Raw genomic sequence first — 15,826 nt, 5'->3', positions numbered from 1 at the left:
GTGGTTGTTTAGGAACGGTATTATTTTCAAGAACATGGTGAAGAATGCTAAGGACGTGGTTTGGGGTTGTAAAGCTTGGTGTGGAGGTGATCTTTTTTAGGGAAAATTACTCGTTCCAATTGTAATTTCTATGAGTTTAGGAAAAATTTGTTGTTTTACTTAAGTTAGTTTAGAATTTAGTTGGTGGGTTATTTTTCTTCTCGAGGTTTTCGTCGTTCTTTTGTAACCTTGGAACGATCAATACAACTTGCTTACAAAAAAAAAACACAAAAACAATCTCAATCTAATTTTCAATCACAACAACATATAACATTAAAAAAGTTGCTATGTTACAACCACTAAACAACAACAACGACATAAAAACACAATAACATGCAACATTAAAACTCTAGAGTTTAGGGTCTCAAGTACAACAACAACATTATAGTAACATCAATAGTGGTAAAATACTTCATATGCCATAAATGTGAAGAAGATTCAAAGAAATGAGTTTTGTGTAGCCTTCTTGCGAGTTTCGTCTTTTATTTCCTTGTTCAATTCGTACCTGATATGATGAAGGTTAGTGAAGAAATGAATATAGTGAAAATAGGTTTTCGGTAAGGAGTTGTTTTATTCTGAAGATTTTTTGCGAGAGCGTTGTTCTGTTTTGAAAGAAATAAACTACAATTTAATATGTTTTAATTTAAAAGGAACATTTTTCACCACATTTACTGCTAATAACTGGGGTGATATCTTATGATATTTAACGACAATTAGTTTTTCCAACCATAGGAGAAAGTTCTATAGATTTATCTATATAAAAGCTCAACATGTTCATTCACCATTTCATTAAATCAAACACATTCCGCCTCCAAACTTCATCTTCCATTCTTGTTGTGTTGTTGCAACCTTGAAAGTTTAGCCTTGAAGATACTAAAATAATACATTAAAAAATTTGGTTTGAAGATTAATGTTAAGTTTTACTTTATCAAGTAAATGATATGCTTAAATCTTGACATTGATCTTCAAAGCTTATATTTTTAAACTAGTAAAAATGAATAAAAATATCGCCAAACAAAAGTGTTTTAAAAACTAGTAAAAATGAATAAAGATATCGCCAAACAAAAGTGTTTTAAAAATGAATGAAAAACTAAATTTTATGCACTTGGATACGAAGCGTGTCCTTAAGAGAGAAATTTTCCCACATTTGAAAAACCTAACTTTGGTGAAAGGTTATTTAATTTTAATTTTAAAATAAACAAAAAAAAATACACACAACATTTTACCACAGTTGTTTCGGCTAACCGGTGAAATATGTTTGAAAGTTAAGAAAAAAAGAAAAGCGTCTATATAAATAGATTTTACCATGATAGACACTATGAACGAGATGAAATTCATTATAAATCTACATTTTGTAGTAGTTCCAGTCTTGAATAATTATTAGTATTATTAGTAATACACAACAAATTCAGAATTCGAAAATACTAAAGATGCCAATTGCCAGTAACAAACACATCTAGAAAATACTATATCTGACCATAAAGTTGTTTATCTAGAACAAGTAGAAACATAAAAAGAAGTTAAAGGAAACCCTCAACATACATCACACAAATTAATCTAAATTTCACACAACTTATATTAATATACCTACTTCAAATGCATCTTTTACTGACTTTTACCTTAAGTCCATGTTTCATACGAAGCATAAAAGAAACCCTTGGAGCTACAGAATGACCTTCCACCACCTGTATATTAAAATTCCATAACATGGCAACTGCAACCATTTTCATTTGAACAAAGCTAACATCTTTTCCCAAACAACTTCTTGGACCTGCATTGAATGCTATGAACTTGTAAGACGGCACATGTATAATCTCTCCTCTATCTGATATCCATCTCTCTGGCTTAAATTCCAAGCAATCATTTCCCCATATTTGTTCCATCCTTCCCATTGCATACAAAGAATATATTAACTTTGTATTTGCACTAACATGGTCTCCACTAGGTAGTTTATCAGATTTTATGGCACACTTGTGTTGAAATGCTAGAGGAGGATAAAGCCTTAAGGCTTCACATATAGCTCCATGAAGGTAAACTAGTTTATCAAATTCTTCTACACTTAAATTAGTAACCAAATTCTTCTCTTGTGTTAAGCAATTATTTTTTATCTCTTGAATAATTTTAGCTTCCACCGTAGGATGAGTTGAAACAAGCCAGAAGAACCAAACGAGACCTGTGCTAATTGTTGAATTTCCAGCAACCAAGAGATTAACTGCAGTGTCTCGAATGTATCTATCAGCCATTTCGCCCTTTTCCGATCCTTGCTTAATTATTTCTTTTAGTAAGCAAGAATGACTTTCATCAACATCTTCATCACCTTTGCAATGATCTATGCATTTGGACAAGAATCGGTGAAGATTTTCTAGAGCTACCTTACCTCTCTTCTCTTGACCAATTTGTATCCATTTTTGTAGCTTCCAAATATGTTTTGGAGTATAGTGCCTCAACAATATCATATCCTCAATCACAGAAATAGCTGTTACATAAGTGATATCGGAGACTTTATTGAATTTGTTAGGAAGGGAAATGGGATCAAAACCAAATAAAGAAGTGCAGATTATATCAAAGGTGAACCTCTCAAGAATATCTTGTAAATCAAGTACTCGTATACCTTTGGTCGCGTGATGATCGAGAAGTGGTAAGAGGAAATTCTCTAGCTTCTTTTGAATGTTTTGTTGAAGGGATATCTCAAAACTTTTTGTTTTGAGCAATGAATGAAGTAGGTTTCTCTCTTGCCTCCATTCATTGGAATCCAAATTGAAAATACCAACACCAAGAATTTCAAAAATCTCATGGAAATCAGACCCTTTCCCATAATTGTTGAATTTCTTGCTAGTGATGTGGTGCACATTCATGGGATCACTAGTGAAGATAAAGTTGGCACTGTTTGTGAACCAAGGTCCTTTGAAATGAAAAGTGCCTCCATGATGTTTCAAAACTGAAGTTGCAAAGTCATGAATATGGGATTGATTATGCAAAACTGATGGTAGCATGCCAATTATAGGCCAATTTGGTATAACTACATTTTTGTTGCATTTCCATATATAGTAGAATATTATGAAGAGAATGACAACAAATAAAGTGATATACTCAAACAAGTCCATATTGTACTTAGACTAAAGTGCATGTGATTCAAACTGTTTTTGTGAATGATATAATGAAGAAGAAGATCTGGGTATATACAAATCTATATATAAATAAGACCATTTTTACAATCAATTTTTACAAATGCATGTCTATAATAAATGGCCTCTCTTCTCTTGTAGATTTCATAATTAATACCAATAAAAAAAATGTCACAGAACCTCTAATGTAACAGTGTCTGGTCTTTGTTAACTACATCAAGGCATTACTACAAAGTTAAGCATTTTTCAATTTCTCATCACTTTGAGGAAATGTCAAATTATGCATTTATCAATTTTTAAAGGAAATGTCAACAATGATGCGTCAGTTACATGAATGACATCAATGACTCACCGAGTCATAAAAAAACCTCCCATTTGCAGCAACAAAAAATTATACAATTTAATATTGATAAGAACTAGTAATATACTTGTGCGTACGCACGGATATTTGTATGGTGTGCAAATTTGTTTTTAAAATGTAATAATAGAAAGACAAAATTGTTTAATAAATTTTTTTTAATATTTTAAAAATATATAATAAATTGGTGCCTATAATTTTTTTCATATATAAAAATATTTGAATCAATAATATATATATATATATTTTTTTTTCCGTATATAAATAATATTATTTTTTGTTTTGGCATTATTTAAAAAATATTTGAATTAACTGTAAACTTGTTCTCATTATTATTTAATATTTTGATCAATCACTTCATTTTTTCCGTTTATTTCACGCATTTACTATGGATGTTCTCCTTCTAGTGGCACCTGCAGGAACTTTATTTTATGAATTTAATTCTTTATCTCTTTTTTATTTCTTTTTCTTAGATTTGTAAAAAATTATTGTGAGTCTTTAACATTTGAGATTTGTTTTTCCTGTTGGAAACAATTTTTGTAGCGTTGAAATTTACTTCTCTTTTAATCGGTTAGTGTTTTGACAATTATTAGTACTCTAATATTAAAATTAATATTTTTAATAATTAAGTATTATCATCTAAGTGAGAGATTGTTAGATTAATTACTTAATTAGTTAAATATGAATTGAATAATTAATTATTAATTAACTATATTAAACACTAAGTAATGATAAATTGTTTGATTAGATTTTGTACTTGAATAAGGGTAGTAACTCTCTCATAAAAGAAATTACTAAAATCCTACGAGGCACACTGTTTTAGTTACTCTTGATTACTCTATAATATACTAATTTTGTATTTTTCAATATACTAAAATCCATCAATAAGTTATTAGATAAATAAGCTTATTGATTATTAGATTAAAAAAACTGTTCTAAAAGACTTAATTTCGAGGCACACTCTTGATTACTCTATAATATACTAATTTTGTATTTTTCAATATACTAAAATCCATCAACATTAACTTATAGATTATTAGATAAATAAGCTTATTGATTATTAGATTAAAAAAACTGTTCTAAAAGACTTAATTTCGATATGGCCCCCCTATAAACCCCCATTAAGCATCAATGTTGATAAATATACTTCACTTTTTCATACACCGACTGAATATCTGGTTAAACAGGTAAAGATTATGGTTAATTTAATTCAATTCACGTTGTAAATTATGGTTAACTCATATAATTGAACACACCACCATTTGAAGTGGTCATCTACTCAACTTAATTAATCATATTTTTTCAGATAATTAACCAAGTCGTACGAGTATACAAAAAGGGTATCCATTAAATATTTCCTGCATTCAATATACCACACCCATGATTAATTCAATATCTATCCATTTTCTATAAGACACACAACAAGAAAATAGTACTACTTGAATAACACCATTTCACTAGAACATACATGATATAGATTTAAAGGAGACACACGAAAATAGTACTACTTGAATAACATTATTTCACTTGGACACACATGAGATAGATTTAAAGTAGACACACAACATGCATAGCACTTATATATATATATATATATATATATATATATATATATATATATATATATATATATATATATATATATATATATATATATATATATATATATTATATATATATATATATATATATATATATATATATATATATATATATATATGCTTCTTTTACTGACTTTGACCTTAAAACCATGTTTCATGCGAAGTACAACAGAAACCCTTGGAGTTACAGATTGACCTTCCACAACATGTATATGAAACTTCCATAACATAGCAGCTGCAACCATTTTCATTTGAACTAAGCTAATATCCTTACCCAAACAGCTTCTGGGACCTGCATTGAATGCTATGAACTTGTAAAATGGTACATGTATAATCTGTCCTTTTTCTGATATCCATCTCTCTGGCTTAAATTCCATGCAATCATCTCCCCATATTTGTTCCATCCTTCCCATTGCATACAAAGAATATATTAACTTTGTATTGGGACTAACATGGTGTCCACTAGGTAGTACATCAGATTTGACTGCACACTTGTGCTCAAATGGAACAGGAGGATAAAGCCTTAAGGCTTCACATATTGCTCCATGAAGGTAAACTAGCTTACCAAGCTCTTCGACACGTAAGTCATTGATCGAATTCTCCTCTTGTGTAAAATAGTTATCTTTGATCTCTTGAATAATTTTAGCTTCCACGGTTGGATGAGTTGAAACAAGCCAAAAGAACCAACTCAGACCTGAACTAATTGTTCCACTTCCTGCAGTCAAGAGATTTCCTGCAGTGTCACTAATATACTTCTCATTCTCAACCATTTCATCCTTTCCCAAGCCTCCCTTCATCATTAGTTCCTTTAGCAAGCATGAACGACTTTCATCCACATCTTCACCTTTGGAAGTAGCTATACACATGGTTTTAAATTGCGGTTGCGGCTGCGGATGCGGTTGCGGTTGCGGATGTTGCAGTTGCGGTCATTGCGCTTGTTGCGATGCGTATTGCGGCCGTTGCGGCGTGAATTTTTAAAAGGAAGTGTTTGAAATATTATATTGAAAAACACTTAATGTTATGTTTTTTCATTATATAAGAAGTAAATTGAATTTTAGACTTCTAATATATTGATTTTTGATGAAAATACTTACAAAAACATGATTAAAATTGTCCGATGGGGTTCCTAATACATCCGGAAGCGAGACTATAAAATCACACCGCAATTGCGGTCCGATGCGGTTGCGGAGACAACCGCATCCGCAATATTGCGGGTGCAATTGCGGTTGCGGACCGCAATTTAAAACCATGGCTATACATTTGGACAGGAATTGTTCAAAAATTTGCTGAGCTACCTTGCCTTTCTTCTCTTGACCAATTTGAAGCCATTTTTGTACCTTCCAAATATGTTTTGGAATATAGTGCCTCAACAATATCATATCCTCAATCACGGAAATAGCTTTTACAGAAGCAATATCTGAGACTTCTTTGAAATTGTAAGGATGGCAAATGGGATCAATACCAAATATAAAAGAGCAACTTATATCGAATGTAAACCTTTCAAAAATATCTTGTAAATCAAGTACTTGTACACCTTTGGATGCATGATGATCGAGAAATGGTAATAGCCAATTCTCCAGCTTCTGTTGAATTATTTGTTGAAGGGATATCTCAAAACTTTTTGTTTTGAGCAATGAATGAAGTAGTGTTCTCTCTTGCTTCCATTCATTGAAATCCAAATTGAAAATGCCAACACCGACGTTTTCAAATATGTCATGGAAATCAGACCCTTTCCCATAGTTGATGAAATTCTTGCTGGTGATGTGGTGCACATTCATGGGATCACTAGTGAGGATAAAGGTGGCAATGTTTGTGAACCAAGGTCCTTTGAAATGAAAAGTTCCTCCATGATGTTTCACAACTAAAGTTGCAAAATCATGAATATGGGATTGATTATGCAAAACTGATGGTAGCATGCCAATGATTGGCCAATTTGGTATAAGAACATTGTTGTTGCATCTCCATATATATAAAATTATGATGAAGAGAATGACTACAAATAAAGTGATATACTCAAACAAGGCCATATTATACTAAAGAGGTTGTGATTTTTATTGTCTTTTTGAATGATAATAGTGAAGAAGATGATATGGGTATCTATATCTATATTGATAAATTTATATGCAATTCTGAAATTAATGACCTCTCCTCTCTTGTGCATTTCACAATTATTACCAAAAATAAAAGCTCACCGAATGTGTAATGTTACACTGTCATGTATTTATTGACATAACCAATGCATTACTCCAAAGTTATGCATTTATCAATTTTTAAAGGAAATGTCAACAATGATGCGTCAGTTACATGAATGACATCAATGATACTCACCGAGTCATAAAATGAGTCTCGCATTTGTTAGAAAAAATATTAAGAAAATAACACTTTTATACTATAACTAGTGTCTTACCCGTGCGTTCGCACGGGTACCCGTCGTTTTCGCGCATTGTGATTGAGAAAAATAAAAGATATTAGTAAAAGATTAAGTTTTGGGTAAAATTGAAAAAGTTATAAAAATAGTAATATTTTATTTAACAAATTATAATGAAGGAAAAGTTTTAAAATCGCAAATTCACGAATTATAATGAAGAAATATTCAATCAAATTATATAATTCAATTAGTGATAACTATTAGCCCAATCTCAAACTATCAGCTAAGGAGAATCGATTATTTTTTGCTAGCTAAGGAGAAAATTAATTATTTTGGCTCAATTATAACTACAAACTAACAGCCCAATCTTAAACTATCAGCTCTGTCTTGTAAGCCAATGAAAAACCACTACAAACTCCATTTATAATAATGATTCATTCAAAATGCATAATTAATAGAAAAATACTTTGACCAGTTACTTCATGTTCCCGTTAATATTCATTATTTTGATAAGTAACTTCGTATTCCCGTTAATATTTCAAATTTCTTCCCGTTAATTTTCAAAATTTTGATCAGTAACTTCATGTTCTTGTTAATATTCATTATTTTGATCAGTAACTCCTTGTTCCCGTTAATATTCATTATTTTGATCAATAAGTTCGTGTTCCCGTTAATATTCCAAATTCGTTTCCGTTAATATTCAAAAAAATTATCAGTAACTTAATGTTCCTGTTAATATTCAATATTTTGTCAATAACTCCGTGTTCCCGTCAACATTTATTATTTTGATTAGTAACTTTGTGTTCCCGTTAATATTCAAAATTTGTTCCTGTTAATTTTTAAAATTTGGATAGTAACTTAATGTTTTCGATAATATTCAAAATTTTGATCATTAACTTTGTGCTCCCGTTAATATTTAATATTTTAATCAATAACTCCGTGCTCCCGTTAATATTCAATATTTTGATCAGTAACTCCGTGTTCCCACTAATATTCAATATTTTGATCAATAAACTTCATTTCCCATTAATATTCAATATTTTGACCAGTAACTTCATGTTCCCCTTAATATTTAATATTTTGATCAGTAACTTCGTGTTCTCGTTTATATTCAATATTTTGTTCAATAACTTCATGTTCCCGTTAAAATTCAATATTTTGATCAATAACTTCAAGTTCCCATTAATATTCATTATTTTGATCACTAACTTCGTGTTTCTGTTAATGTTTCAAATTTTATCCTGTTAATATTCAATAGTTTGATTAATAACGCCATGTTTCCGTTATTATTCAATATTTTTAGCAGTAACTCCATGTTCCCGTTAATATTATATACTTTGCTCTGTAATTTAATACTCACGTTAATATTCAATATTTTGATTACTAACTTCATGTTCTCGTTAATATTCAATATTTTGATTAATAACTTCATATTCCCGTTAATATTCAATATAGTTTGATCAATAACTTTGTTTTCCCGTTAATATTCAATAGTTTGATCAATAACTTCGTGTTCACGTTAATATTCAATATTTTGATCAGTAACTTTATGCTCTCGTTAACATGCCATTTCTTATCAGTAACTTCATGTTTCCGTTAATATTCAATACATTTAATATTTTGATCAGTAATTTAATATTATCTTTAATATTCAATATTTTGATTAGTAACTTCATGTACCCATTAATATTAAAAAAAATTCTATTAATATTCAATATTTTGATTAATAACTACATGTTCCCGTTAATATTCAATTTTTTTATCAGTAACTTCATGTTTCTATTAATATTCAATATTTTGATGATATTTTTGAAACAAAAATAAATTAATTTTAACATTGTTTAAAAATATTTGTTGATAATTAAATTTTTTTATAATAACAAAAATCTTAAATTGACAAATTATAATGAAGAAATATTCTATCAAATTATATAATACAATTAATAATAAATATTTAATATAATTGATTAAACTCGATTTACAAATCAAATATATTATTCCATATATAAAGTATTTGAATCAATAGTTAATTATTCCTATATATAAATATTTTTGTTTTGGAATTATTTATAAAACTATTTAGGCTTAATTGCAACTTTAATCCTCCTATTTTGTCTTTTTCTTAATTTTGATCCCTCTATTTTAAAAATTACTATTTTAGTCCTTTTTTAAGTTTTCTGTGCAATTTTCGTCCCTCTATTTTGTTTTTTTCTGCAAAATTAATCCCTATTCCTGTCTCTTTTTCATTAGAAAACTCAAAAAGGGGACCAAAATCGTAGTTTTAAAAATGGAGGACTAAAATCGAGAAAAAGACAAAATAGGGGGACCAAAGTTGCAATTAAGCCAACTATTTAAATCAATTGTAAACTTATTCTCGTTATTACCTTTAATTAAATGTGTTAATATCAGTACCATATGTGCGTACCATATAATTACTCGTGTGTATCCGTAATATATTATTTTGTATTTGGATAGAATTGACCCATTAAAGTTTTAATGGTAATATTTCAATTATATTATATTATATATAGATAAATATATATATATATATATATATATATATATATATATATATATATATATTGATTATTGATGAACTTGTTCAATTAAATTTTAAATTTTATAAATGACAAACAAATTGTATGATTAATAAAAAATATCATACAATTTTGATATTATTTACTCATATATTACTTATGTTTCATTATATTATTACTTTATTCATACATTACTTATGTTTCATTCTATTACTATTTATTCATACAATACTTATGTTTCATTCGATTACTTATGCTTATTAAACACCCATAGTTATTTTTAAATATTTTTTTTTAAAAAAAGTCAATAGATCTAATATATTTATTTTATTTAATAATCTCTAAAAAATTTCATTTATATATATATATATATATATATATATATATATATATATATATATATATATATAACTTTCATATTTTATATTTTAAATAATTTAGTAGTATTAGTAAGAAATCTTATTAAAGTGAAAATAGAAAATAGTAGTTAGTTTTTCTATACAGAGAATGACGATGGCACATGTTGTATTTTAAATATTTCGAAAATATACTTTATTTTTATAATAATATCTATGAATATTTTATCAAAAAACTCCATACAATATATAAAAGCAATGATATGCCTAAAACATTTTATTAAAATATGTATCTAATAATATTTATCTTTTTGTTAAATGAGAGGTTAAAAATCTTCTAACCATATGAAATTTGGTTTCAAAATTATGTTGATAAATTCATTATTTTGGAAAGTTTCTATTAAATAATTTTGAAGGAAATCAAGTGAGATAAATTATATTTATTAATTTTTAATGATAATATGATTCACTCATTTTTTGGTGATACAACATCAATATAATTGGAGTACTAAATATATTTGTAACGTATTTATTTTATACCAATTAAGATATTGGTAAGTAATTGATATGATTTTAATGTATTGATTCTATATCAATTAAATTATTCCCAACGTACTGATTTTAAGGTATGGGTCGTTAAAAAGACTTTTATATCTTACAAAGTTAGATAATTTTAGGTAAATCATACAAAAGTACAATATTTACTCAAAATTATATTATTTTTAGGTAAATCATACAGTATTGTAAAAACAATATAATTTTGTAAGATATAAAAGTACAATATTTTCTCAAATCTAATAATTTAATATACATATGGTAAGTACTAAAAGAATAAGAAATCAAAAGTTGCAATCACATGCATTAAATCATAAATTAAAAGTTGCAATCAATCGATCAGTGATTACTAAAGATAATTATGATATTTACTTTTTTATAAGTAAATGATTTATGTCTTTTCATTCTAAACTCTTTATTTACCTAAAAAATATACTATTTTTTTCTTTATTCTTTGATTCTATTTTCTTATACATTTCAAAATTATGTATATGTTTTGAATTTGTAAGATTTTATTATATTCTATATTTATTTTTTTTGTTCGACCTTAGAATAAATAAATATCAATAATATTTTATAAAACTAACTTTATAAATTATATATATATATATATATATATATATATATATATATATATATTGATAAACTTAATTTTTTTAATTTGACCTAACTAAAATATTCTTTAGTTATATGAATTAATATACAATATTATGTTATTTATATATTATAATATCTATAATTTTTATAGCTACTAAGATTTAATATAAATATCACTCAAAGATAAAATCAATTAATCAATGAAATTTATTTATTAAAATTTGCAATAATATACCAATTATTTCCATATCAAGAAAATAGGTGTGCTGCTTCATTATTTCAACAAACCATTCTTTAAAATCACGTTCAAATCGACCATAATGCTTGGATATTATAATGGATAAGAAGTTAAAAATTGTAATCACATTAAATCAAAAAATTAAAAATAATAAATCAAAAGTTGCAATCAGATTAAATCAAAAATTAAAGTTGCAATCAAGTAAAATGATTATGATATTTAATTTTTTTATAGGTAAATGATTTATGTCTTTTCATTTCAAAACTCTTTATTTACCTAAACAAATATAATGTTTTTTTCTCTACTCTTTGATTCTATTTTCTTATAAATTTCAAAATTATGTATACATTTTTAATTTGTAATATTTTATCTTTATTTTTTGTTTTGTTCGACCTTATAATTAATAAATATCAATAATATTTTATAAAACTAACTTTGTATATATTGATAACCTTAATTTCTTAATTTGACCTAACTAAAATATTCTTTAGTTCTATGAATTAATATAAAATATTATCTTATTTACATATTATAATATCTACAATTTCTATAATTACTAAGATTTAATATAAATATCACTCAAACATAAAATCAATCAATTAAGATTTATTTATTAATATTTGCACTTAAAATATAAAAAATTAAAGTTCATTCTATGAATTAATATAAAATATATGTTATTTACATAGTATAATATCTACATTTTTGACAAAACTTGCGCAAGCATAACCCAGTAATTTCAAGAGATTCTCCATTGTATATTGACACCAGCCAACTTGATTTCTACTTCTACAGCTCAAACTTTCGGGACAGTCAAAGAAGAATATTTATTTCAAACGAAACGTATAGACGATGTTTTCTACTGTCTACACCAGAAAAAAATCCAAAACACATATTAGGACAATATTTAAATTGTTACTAAAAAATAAAAAATAGGGATTGGAAACAACCCATGTAAAAAACAAACCATATACTATGGAGTGACGCCAATTGGTACTTCAGAATGATACATTACAAATTCAACCTGCAAATAACATGAAACGCCAATTAGTACTTCAGAATGATACACTACAAATTCAACCTGCAAATAACATGAAAGATATTTTCTGTCAAGAAAAGAAAGAAAAAAATGTTAAATTCCGGTTTGTCCATGAATAGTCGTGGGAATGGCTGTAATTGCAAAAATAGTATAAACCAAAATTTTCCACATGAATAGTCGTGGGAATGGCTGAAATTGCAAAAATAGTATAAACCAAAATTTTCCACGATTAGGTTTGATGAACATGATAGATACTGTGAAAGTATGATGGTTATATATAGTAATGATAAAAGTGTTTTGGAACGTGGAAGGTGGAGGGCTTGTGTTTTGGAACGTGGAAGGTGGAGGGCTTGGAAGGCAGAAGCATTATATGAGGTCATTAGTGCTGTAAGCAATTGTGAATGTGAATGGCCAGAGAAAGTAAATAATTTGTAACTGCGAGATCATGAGAGGTTGGAGGTTTAAAGTTCAATCCTACAATGGGAAAGGAATGATGTGGAATTTTGTGAGAAGAGAGGCTGATGTGGCATAGCTAAGAGATGAGGAAATGGTAGACTTTTCTTATATGATAGATTTTTTCATGAGTGAGGCTAACAAGTGCCCCAAAAGAAAGTATTATAAATTCATTGTATTGAATACAAACAATATTTTAATAATTTTAATTATTTATGTTTTCAATACATTGAATACATATATTTTGAGTAAAAATATCTCTTTTTTTATTTTATTAAACAATATTCAACTTATCTTTTTAATCCCTTAACCAGTGTTCCGGGAGCACTCGTTAGAATGCCCCTTTTTTCAATAGAAAATCAGGAACTATATATTTTATATATTAGAAAGAGAAAAAATAAACTAAAAAATATAGAAAAATACAAAAAGGAATAATGAGACCAGAGTTGTGCAGAATACCAAACCAAATTAATATTCCGCTCGAAAAACAAAACAGAAGAGCAAAAACAACAAGCAAGCCTTGGAAGACAACAATTCAATCTATTCTACAAATCTGAAAACAACAAGTCTTGGAAGAGACCAGGCTGGAGGGAGGTAGACACAACCACCTACGAAAAACAAGAGGAGACAACTTCCCCCCGCATACCCCTAAACAGAATGCCACTTGAGTTCCCATCCTAGACAGTCAAATAAACGACAATACATGGACCATGATGCTTAATCCACCTCCACACCAAGCTAATAATCATAGTCATCGATCTACTGACGAACCGTCCAACACTCTCGATATAAAATGACCTTATTTCTCATTTTCCAAATTGTCCATACCACAGAATGTCAGATTAAAACCTAGCCAATAAGTACACAAGTTTTACATTCCCTAGACGCTGAAACATCTCAAATACCCTTAAAATCAAATAAGGTAGAGGCACGGGCCACCTCAGCCACCTTAAAGCTCTTTAACAAATAGTTGAAGCAACCTCACACAAAGAAAACTGTTAATTCTATGATTGACATTAATTTTAGTAAAACAAATTAGACATCAACATGTTAAATATGATGTTTTAACTTGCAGAAAATATATGTTGAACAACATGTTCTATCAACTGCAACTGGTATAACATGTCGAGGGAGATGTTCTATGCAGGATCATCCGACATCGTGACTGCATGTTAAGTTGAGTTTTTGAAATCTGTTTAAGTTGTTATAGATGCAGAATATTCTTGGAATATTATGCAATCCAATGTGGCACTTAATTTAAGGATAAAATATTTTATCTATTTTTCAAGATGTATTCATGACTTCTAAATATGGAGATTATTTAGGAAACTAATGATTAAAGACATATTTTCATGGAGAAGCGTTAGCAGTCTCCTTGCTGCGTTTTGAAGCCGAAAGACCAGATGTGTGCTTTAAATAGAAGACAACAAACCTAATTGTAAAGTGGAACTTACAATGTAATAGGTTAGAGTTTGTGTGTTAAATGTGAGTCTCTCTAATATCATTCTTGATAGAAGAGTAGGAGTGTTTTTATTGTGTTGTAAGTTTTGTCATTCATTCATAAGTTGTTAAGTATTGAATGTTTGTATGTCACTTAGATATCATTGATACATTGTTCTAAGTGTGTGTTTCTTGAGTCTCAAGCAATTGTTCTTGATTGAAACTTTAAAAGATCAAGTATTATTCTTGATTAAGAGGTTCTTAATCTAGTATTGTTTGTAATTGATGATTGAGGTAAAGAGCTGTCAATATCAGTAACTGGGATTCATACTGTGAGACATCACTGCGGTGATTCAGAGTGAGACGAGTTTCTCATAGCTAAGAGGTTTTTAGGTAGAAGTTGCACTGGGTAGAGATTAAGTGAAGTTGTAAATCAGAGATTGTTTAGCTTCGAATTGATACTACTAATAGTGGATTTCCTTCTTGGATTGGCAGTCCCCAGAGTAGGTGTTGTTGTACACCGAACTGGGTTAACAATTCTGTGTGTTCAGTTACTTTCATGTTTACCTTGCCATTGTATGTTGTTCAAAGATCAATGTCTCGACATTTCTTAGGATATCTGAGATCTGAATACTATAATTTCATAAACAAATGATTAGCCGACATCTCCACCCGCCTCTTACACAACACACACACACACCATAATACCGGACCCATATTCAGTTTGTCGCCTCAGAAGATTCTTCTTGGTCTATAGCCTATTCTAAAGTAACTTCCATGAGTACACTACAACTTGAGTAGGTATCCAAATCTTCAAATTCCTATAAAGCTCCACCACAACACCCTTTCAAACCTACCATCTCTACCCTCTTCCAACCCCAAAAACAATACTTAGTTGATCTTATTGAAAAACTCTATTCAGATTTGGTATCCAAACCCAAGAATCAATCCGGACTTGCTTAACCACTCTTAAAATTAGATCAAGCAAACCCTCACGAAGTTCCTCATACCAAACTAAAATAAGGCCGTCTCCACCCAAAACTCAATATTTAAACACCCCCCGTTAAAGAACCTAGAGCACACACCATCTGAGACTTTTTCTCCAAGATAAGAAACAACT

General features: G+C 28.5%; 2 protein-coding genes across 2 annotated transcripts; both read right to left on the bottom strand.

Moving 5' to 3' along the window:
• Window positions 1-1,571: 1,571 nt before the first annotated feature.
• LOC131634210 (alkane hydroxylase MAH1-like) lies at window positions 1,572-3,143 on the bottom strand. Its single transcript, XM_058904863.1, has one exon. The coding sequence runs from the start codon at window positions 3,141-3,143 to the stop codon at window positions 1,632-1,634; it is 1,512 nt and encodes a 503-aa protein (XP_058760846.1). The 3' UTR covers window positions 1,572-1,631.
• A 1,726-nt stretch (window positions 3,144-4,869) lies between these two features.
• LOC131634218 (alkane hydroxylase MAH1-like) lies at window positions 4,870-7,163 on the bottom strand. Its single transcript, XM_058904870.1, has 3 exons — window positions 6,358-7,163; window positions 5,245-5,979; window positions 4,870-4,880 (listed from the first exon to the last, which is right to left on the bottom strand). The coding sequence occupies exons 1-3, from the start codon at window positions 7,148-7,150 to the stop codon at window positions 4,870-4,872; spliced, it is 1,539 nt and encodes a 512-aa protein (XP_058760853.1). The 5' UTR covers window positions 7,151-7,163.
• Window positions 7,164-15,826: the final 8,663 nt, after the last annotated feature.

Source organism: Vicia villosa, unplaced genomic scaffold (assembly GCF_029867415.1).
Source record: "Vicia villosa cultivar HV-30 ecotype Madison, WI unplaced genomic scaffold, Vvil1.0 ctg.001256F_1_1, whole genome shotgun sequence".
Taxonomy (NCBI): domain Eukaryota; kingdom Viridiplantae; phylum Streptophyta; class Magnoliopsida; order Fabales; family Fabaceae; genus Vicia; species Vicia villosa.
This window is presented reverse-complemented; position numbering and strand designations above follow the sequence as displayed.